The sequence below is a fragment of the Abrus precatorius genome, unplaced genomic scaffold (assembly GCF_003935025.1).
Source record: "Abrus precatorius isolate BTA unplaced genomic scaffold, Abrus_2018 Scaffold2, whole genome shotgun sequence".
NCBI lineage: Eukaryota > Viridiplantae > Streptophyta > Magnoliopsida > Fabales > Fabaceae > Abrus > Abrus precatorius.
Window position 1 is genome coordinate 28,628,337 of NW_020874362.1, and position 8,916 is coordinate 28,637,252.

At 31.3% G+C, this 8,916-nt stretch overlaps 1 protein-coding gene across 5 annotated transcripts; it reads right to left on the bottom strand.

Moving 5' to 3' along the window:
- Positions 1-1,106: 1,106 nt before the first annotated feature.
- On the bottom strand, positions 1,107-5,458 carry LOC113857926 (ethylene-responsive transcription factor RAP2-7). 5 transcript variants are annotated; one of them, XM_027490237.1, is made up of 10 exons: positions 4,463-5,458; positions 4,237-4,262; positions 4,078-4,108; positions 3,865-3,952; positions 3,636-3,781; positions 3,355-3,399; positions 3,136-3,239; positions 2,905-3,029; positions 2,478-2,591; positions 1,148-1,860 (listed from the first exon to the last, which is right to left on the bottom strand). In XM_027490237.1, the coding sequence occupies exons 1-10, from the start codon at positions 4,972-4,974 to the stop codon at positions 1,582-1,584; spliced, it is 1,470 nt and encodes a 489-aa protein (XP_027346038.1). In that variant the 5' UTR covers positions 4,975-5,458; the 3' UTR covers positions 1,148-1,581. The 5 variants fall into 5 exon arrangements, with proteins under 5 accessions (XP_027346041.1, XP_027346042.1, XP_027346038.1 ...); XM_027490238.1 differs by having other exon boundaries at positions 1,155-1,857; XM_027490240.1 differs by lacking the exon at positions 3,355-3,399 and having other exon boundaries at positions 1,107-1,857.
- Positions 5,459-8,916: the final 3,458 nt, after the last annotated feature.

Below are 8,916 nucleotides of genomic sequence, written 5' to 3' on the forward strand. Positions count from 1 at the left end.
ATAATAATTAGTATAAAAAATATATTATTGATACTCATTTGAAATCGGTACAGTGTAGAGTTAAGACTAAAGTCGCTTTCCTGTGATATCTTAAGATGAGAAAAATAGTCACATGCAAAACCGTGGACTGGGGATGGACAGTAATGGATAGAGTTTAATGTCCCTCGCTAGAATGTAACTTGAAGCTGAAAAATGAGCTAGATAGGTATGTTTCTTTGTGAAAATTGCTAAAAAGGAAGTCTATTTTTCTCTGGGGCATGAGTGGAGGAAGAAGACATTATTAAGGGTTGGTCCCCCACCTCATAAACACACAACAACTCTATTCTGACAAGTCGCCTAATGGACCAGCCTCCCTCGGCATAGCTCAGGCTTGCGGGGTCGAAACCTAACATTCCCCTCTCCTCAAACACCTTAACACCTGTTACCCACAGGCCCAAAAGGACAGGCTCTTTCTCATTCATTGATCATTGTTCTGACGGTACAAGAAAACAGGGATGCCATATGAACGTGAATAGTTACTTCCAATTCCATAGGTTTGGCCTGCTCCGCGCTCATCTAATTGTTATCAACTTTGAAGGAAGCTGCTCTGTTTCCAATTCAGTAACGTGACAAGTGTAACGTGACACTTGCCACTCATTGACGTTGTCATTGGACGAGGCCGATCCCCATTGCTACCAAGTTATGGGGTGGCTCACTAATCATCAGAGTTCAATTTTCTATACTTTCTTCTTTTCATTTTGATATGACGGGTCGGTAAGTATCACCATCACCCAATAACCAAAGAAAAATAGTTCATATACATCTCCTTACGTGTTTACACGCAGAAAGACAGAGAAAGAGAGGAGAGAAAAATAATTATGAGAGGTGATATATGACACGATAGAAAAAAAAAAAGAGATACAGATGAAGAATGATAAATAGATATAGATAGTGATTGCGTGTTTTATGTCCAAATTAATAACAAATAATTGCCAAAACAGTTCTGAAGGTAAGGAAATATAAAAAAAAAAAAAAAATCGTAGCATTTCTTGATCAAAATATAGTGTTTTCGTTCTTGCGGACAAAAGAAACTTATTTAACCGTTATTAGGGAAACGGGAGCAAATGATGTAATCCTATTAATCTTCTTTGCTTATTTGTTCAGATACTAGGTGAAGGGATCCCAAATGTCATGGAAAATATTAAGCATTGCTTTTTACAACCAAATCTTAAACAAAAGAGAATAAGATGGTTTATATAGAAAAATCAGTTAGAGTCCTACAATGGAAAAATATAAAATGAAATGGTCTTTTTTTTTTCCTCCCATAATTATCAGGACCTAAAATCTCAAGATTGGTGAGCATATACCATGAATTTTGACTGTCAAAAAATTTGAGGAAAATAGCACATCGTAGTACTAGTGCACCCAAAGAATAGCATTCCTTCAAAGATGATTTATCCAAACACGGGGCATAACGGTTTAAGCAAAGGTATCAATCAGGTGTCAAATCCAAGTATACACCAATCAGTGACTGAATTATACAAAGAATTCTGAAAGCAAACACTTCTTATGGTTTGCCTTTAATCTGTAGTACAAGATCAGCTAGGGTGGTCCCTGTGGGGGCTTAACGTGGTAATAATTTTGAGATGCATTGCTGCTAGGTGAGCTGGATGAAGTAAAACAGAGACTCTGCCCAATTGAGTTCATAGATCCTGTTGGAAACATGGTAGTCGATGGAAAGGTAGCTGAATTTGAGAATCCTGATGATGCTGCAGCAGAGAACGGTGATAATGGGCTAGCAGTGACTTGGCCATGTGTTTGCCACGCCCAATTGGGAAGTCCTTTTGAAGGATCAATGCCGATTCTCTCTGCTCTTTCCTGCTAAAAATATTAATAATCTTTTACAGTCTTAAAGAGATTTTCACATACAAGCAAAAATGCCATCATATAATTGTTTACACTCAAAAGCTCAATGCTCGATGTTGCGTCACTCAGAACCTCTAGATAGGCAACAAAAATAAAATGGTAGTGGAACGTTCAGTGCAAATGTTATCACAATGCCGTGATATGCTTTGCTTTCAAACTCTAGCCATACTCCATATTCATCTTATTATTAATATATGACCATTGCATTGAATATGATATATATATATATATATATGCATTATCATGATGTATTCATGGACTGATCATTCCAAATAATGCTTTTGAAACACAATTTGCACCAACTCATTTCTTAAAATATTGAATGACATGGAACAAATATCAAATATATAACATAATACCAACAATCACTTCACTACAAAAATTGCACCAAAAGCTCATATAAACTTATTAGTAACTCCATGAACATAAAAATCAAATTTTGCTGTTAAATATCACATTTAAAGTCAAGCATTCTTCAGTGTTCTAATGAAGACACTAACAAGGAAATAATTGTCAAGGCTTTAAATGAGTTACTCGATAAAGAAACAAGTAATCAACTCCAGATGGATTACCTCGTTGGGAAAGAAACTAGGATACATGCCATTCCATACAGAAGGACGCTCTTCAGTTACAACCAGCCTTTTCAGAAATGGATTACCTATTCCTGAATTAACATTGGTTTCCATCTGCAAATAAAGAGAGAACCCAATCAATTATCAACACACAGTACAACATTTCAGATTTAACAAAAACAATACCAAAGACCAAATCTATATAAAAAATCAATGACATCAAAGGAAAACAGGTTGTAATTGGCTACAAGTGAACAAAAAAGGGCTACAAAAGCTCTGCTTCTAGATAAATATATCCTCAACAATCATTATACGATATGCAGAGTTTTACTGAACTATCTTGAGAGCATCAAGAGTGCCATCAACCTTCGTTCTGCATAATTTAGAAGAAACCTAAAATAAAAGAAAATGCAAAGTACAATTATACCCTAGAATATCTTCCACCGTGCATGTTGTAAGGGACGGAGGGGAACTGAGGTTGCCCCCAATTTTCTTTGGGAACAGGTCCTGGAGTTGCTATGCCCAAATTGAGATCAAGATTCTGACTGCCACCTGCGTTGAAAATAATATAAACCAGATTTCCAAGAGGGAACTTTTTTTATTCTGAAAATCATTTGGAAATCAAAAATAAAAAATGATCTTTGCTATGAAGTATTACCTTCATTAATGACTGCAGACTTCATCTCTCCTTCGTATGTACTAGGCTCAAAGTTAGTCACTGCTTCCCTTCCATTGCATTTGATAGCTGCCTTGTCATAAGCCCTGATTTCCAGAAAATCAAAAGGGAGATACGTGTTGGATGGAACCCTAATGAGCTTGATAATTCAGGGTAATAAATTAAGAGCAGGTAGAAATGTAATTCATGTATCATTAGGACCTTGCAGCTTCTACTTCGCTGTCGAATAACCCAAGATATATATACCTGCATGAAATCATTGCAATCTCTATAACCAAAATACCTTTGCCAATCGTTTCTGTGAAAACATGCATCTTATTTTCTTAGACATGTTTCTAACACGAAAAAGGCATAGCAAAGATGCATTGAGAACTAAGCTGAAACCAATTAATTCGCTTTGCAGGCCAATATGTACATGAATTCATAATATATAATACGCATAGTTTATAACTACTTCAGTCGAAACAAAAATAGGTCCTCACTTTTTGCCAAGGAATTGTCCCATTCGAGCTTCCCACCGACCACATTTGTGGAGCGTTACTCCACGGTATTTAGAACTTCCTCTAGAGAAACCAGTACTTTGGCGGCGGAGTATATGCACAAATTCCTCCTTGGATAAATTCTTCATCTGCCCATCAATAAGATAACCGTGAAAATCAAATCCTATACACCTTCTAGTTTCATGTTCACCAAGTGCTCGAGTTTCCTAACCTGTTTAAGATCATCCTCGTAATCACTTAGATTGAAATTGATGTCAGCATCAACACCCCTGAATTTAATAGCAGCTCGATCATAGGCTCTAAACAAAAAAATTCCAAGTCAATCAAGAAGCACAAGAATCAAATCCTCAAAAATCAAAACAACGGACCAGTTCATAAAGTCAAAATTTCGACAAAGAAAACAAAAACTTGGGAAAAATTCTACCTAGCAGCAGCATGAGCTGTGTCAAATCCACCTACAAGCACAAATACCAATTTCGTCAAAAGATGCTTAAAATAGTAATCCATATAACATGCTTTAAAATAGTATTGAAACTATGTACCCCAAAAGAAAAACTGAAATTCATAAATTAAAAATTCATACCCAAATAGACTTGTTTCCCGCAATCCCTACACCAAATAATTACAAAAATACGACCAAAAACAAAAGTCAGATGCAATTCAACCAAGTTATTACCAAAAATAAAATTCATACAAACACATATTCCCTTCCCAGTAATAATCAACCAAAGCAACCGAAAGACCTGAAAGGTAAAACGCAACAAAAGCAAAACCAAAAATAACTTCATATTGCTACAAAAATCACGAACCAGATATGCGATTCCCATCTTCCGGTCCGCCTGTAAAAGGTAACCCCTCTGTATTGCGAGCTCCGAGACCTTGGTCCCCTCCTACTCTTCTTGGCTGGTTGCTGAGGCTGAGGCTGAACCATCTTCACCTCGCGATCAAACGAAAGATCCGCGAGGCCATTCCTCGTCGGAAACGACGTCGTAGCTTTCCCCTGCCAATTCCCGGACCCACCTTCATCTCTTCCTTTAACTCCTCCACTCACCGGGAACAGTTCCTTCGTTACAACGTCGTTCCCCCCTTCCACTTTAAGAATATTGAAATTGAAGGTGAACACGTCATCAGCGCGTGTAGAGCACGAGTCCTCGTCGCCTCCACCGTTACTAGACCCGTCCGCATTGACGACGGAGGAATTCGAGGTCCCTGACTCCGCCATTTGATTCCACGAACCTTCTGGAAAGTTCTTCAACAGAAACGGCGAGCCGCCGTTCTGAGTCGAATCGGTCGACTCCGCATTGAGATTAAGATCTAACATAGCGCTCTTATGTTCAACTAAACTTAACTCTTAAATTCTTCTATTCTATTTATAGTTTTAGATGTTTACCAACGTTAACTATAGCTTATTCAACTAACTTCGCTTTAAACTCGCCGGCGACTCTGTTTCCGACGGCGAAAATGGATCCGATCGGAAACAACCGAACAAAAGAGGTAATGTAAGAAAAAAAGTTGACGAAGTTTCTAGAAAAATATAGAAGTAGAAAAATAACGTAGAAAAGAGAATAACGAGTTCGCTCAGTTTGTATGAGAACGCCGGCTAAGTTTTCCGGCGACGGGAAAACGGAGTAGTTAGAGGAAGAAACTCACGGAACGCGGACTGAGAAGGAAGCAACACGAACTCATTCCCCCGGCGATGAGTTCATCGTCGCCGGAGAGAGTGAAAGCGTCGCCGACTATTGGATTCCATTGAAGAGAGAGAGAGAGAGAGATGAGAAGTGTGAAGAAGCACTTTGTTTCACTTTGAGACCCGTTTTAAGAGGGAAGGAATATATAAACATTTTCTCTCTCATGGTGCGGACTGGTTGGTCCGGTTACCGGTCACCGATATTGCAAAAGGGGTAGATATTTTCCTTGCTCTTTCTTTCTCTTCGTGAAGGTCACCGTCTTGTTGAAGGAAACTATCGGCTTAGTTGAGTTTTTTTTCTTTTTCTTTTTCTCTTGATTTGGACTTGAGGATTGTGCCATAGAAGGGTAATTAGTATATTATTCAGTGGTCAAGTGGCTATACAAAGGTGATTAAAAAAGGAAAAACGTAATTAATATACTAAATTGGTACGTGAGCCTGTTTAACTCGCCAAGTAATTTGTTAATTTCTTCATAAGAATTCATTACGAACTTCAACTCTCACCGTGTTTAAATTTTGATTTAAATAATTTTCAATTTTAAACATTTTAATGTTATTGATTATAATTTTTATATTAAATTAATGTTTATAATTTGTTTATTGCAGTTTTTAACTCACTTGATTACGTGAAGGTTAACCTTAGATTTACTAATTAATCAAGTCAGTTTTAAAGTGTATTTAATTTTAAATTTCTTTAATAATTATTTTGTATATTTCTCTAAATAAATCTAAGAGAAAAAAATATGTTATATTAATGTAAGTCCAAAATTTTTTATACTTAATATTAACTTTTCATTTAACTTATATATAATATATTATAATTTATTATTTTACTTGACTGTTTGACATAAATTAAATTAAAAGCTTAAATTAAATGTAAAAATTAAATTTATATCAGTATAAATAAATTTTGTTCTAATTTAAAAAATAAAAAATAATTTCAAAAAAAATTAAATATATTTTATTAAAAAATAGAAATAAAAATAATTATTTTAAAAAATAAAGGTAAACAATCAAGTTTAAAAAACAAAACAAATGTAGTTTTGTTTGGACAGTAGAATTAAAAAAATAAAATAAAAATTTAAAAAATAAAATATTATTTAAATTGATAAAAATAAGAATGAAATATATAATAAAATAATGCATTTAAAATAAAAAAGATATCATAATAATGATGTGTTTTAAGTTTTTTAAGATAGATTAAATTAAGATGATATATTTTATAAATTATTTATTAATCTTTTCAAACAGACATTTTTAAAATGTTATTGATATTCTTTTAATTACACAATGATAAAAATTCTATTATGACTCATGTTTTTTATTTATTATTTAAAGCTGTGACATAAATTAAAAATTAGATTGTTAACCAATTTTTTAAAATTTAATTTTAAATGTTTAAAAATAATTATAATAATTACTCATTAATTGTTATATTGATTATCTTTTTTATTATTCTTTTAAAATTCATGCATTAATTAATTAAGGATATATTTTTTAAAATATATTAAAATGTCAAACAAAAGAGAATGAAGTAAATATACAATTGTAATGCAGTGATTAATGTTATTTGAATTAATCATCAAGCCACCTGTTTAAATTCTAAATTTTTATTTTTGCGGATTTTTTTTATTTTTATATTTAAAAAAATATATTATCGTTTATGTGATTTTATTAAAAAGAATCCAAGTAACATAAAATCATCATGTGATAACTAATTATTTTTTCACAACATCATTCAATAATCACTAAAAAATAAAGTTGATAATTTTAAAAATATAGAAATTAAAATAAAAAATTATTTTGTAAGGACTAAAATTAAATTGTGATACATTTTTGAAGACTTCAAATATACTTTTTTTTTTAACACACTGTTTTCAAATTATTTAGTGGAATTTATATAAAAGTCAGATAAAAAATGAAATCGATATTGATGCTACATGAAATTTACTTAATAATACATACAAGTACATCCAATTATGTCAACAACTTTAAGTAACATTATATTGTAAAAAATAAATAAAATAATGAACAAGTGACCGTTACAAATAATAGCTTCAATGTTGATATAGTTTTTGTTTGTATTCATTTCAATGCGCAATTTTTGATTCAATTTGCATATACTTTAATTTTTGTTTTATTCAAATAGGTTACTGATGAAACCATGAATTTTACTAGCATGTTTTTGATATTATAATTTTGAGTAAGTGAGTATTTAAAAGATGAAAATAGCAGGGACCGTTTGAATTTTATCAGCCATTTAAAAATTTTATTATTAATATAAATTTATTACGTTTTTTAATTTTATTTTTAAATTTTGTAAAAAGTAATTAAATATAATTTATTACTATTTCTCATATAAATCCTTAAAAAATAAAAAATATTTTTTAAAGATGATCAATTGCGTTTATATCAGTAAGAATTATTTATTTAACATGAAGTAATTTTTTTTCCTTAGATTTAAAAAACAATTCTTATATTTTTATTGTTTGTTGATAAAGAGAGAGAGGCGAGAATTCATTGCAAAAAATTACCCTTAGTAGCAGAAATGGAAGAGGTTGGGAAGGTTTTTTTTTCTCTGTAATTTTAATAAAAACTATATAATATAAAAAATATTTTATAATAAAAATTAAAATAAAAAAATTAATTTTTTGTTTATATATTTTTTTTCTTACGTAAATCAAACGAAAACATTTTCATATAATTTTGTCGAAAATTTTGAACTATTCAGTGTTACTTCTTTTCACTTCTTCTTTTTTTGTTTTTTTTTTTCTATCCAACCATTTCACTGTTTATCCAAACAAAATATAAACACGTGCAATGATAGTTTAATTTTAGAGGGGTCAAGTATCTTGTAATTCACACGTGTCTTGTTTAATTACTTTCTGAATCTATCTCTATGTCAAAGCCTTCAAAACTCAATAAATTCAACGTACGTGTGAAAAATAAGTAATCTTTTTAAAATTAAATAAACTAAACAAATGAAAAACAAGAAAAGATAATTAGTAAACCATAATTTAATGTATAATTTTTTACCAATCATGCTAGTTTCTATAAGTTAATTGAAATCATCCAATGAAGTTAGTGAGCTACACTACAAATAATGAAAATGCCATCTACTAATGAAAAAACATTAAATGCTAGTGCATAATTTGTTAACAAAATTAAGATGTAAATACAAATACTGTGGTTTTATGTTATTAATACGATACATTATATATACTAAACAGTATGATGTACAAATATTGTGTCTGTTTTTCATACAAATAACATTATTTTTTGGTGAGGTACATTATGTTCTTATGCAGATTCATAGACGACAATATGTATAGTAATAATTTAATTTTGTTAAATAAATTTTATGTTAATAGAAGTAAATATATACCATGTGGAACCATTGATATGTGAAAGTGTTTTTATATTGCTAACTGCTAAGTTCAAACAAACTTAATTACGGACAGTATCTTAAATTTTATTCCAACTCAACTTTACAGAGATAATTAATCAAATACTGTAACTTATAAACTTTAACAATTAATATTTGTTTGATTTAATTTATTTTAAATATCTAATTAC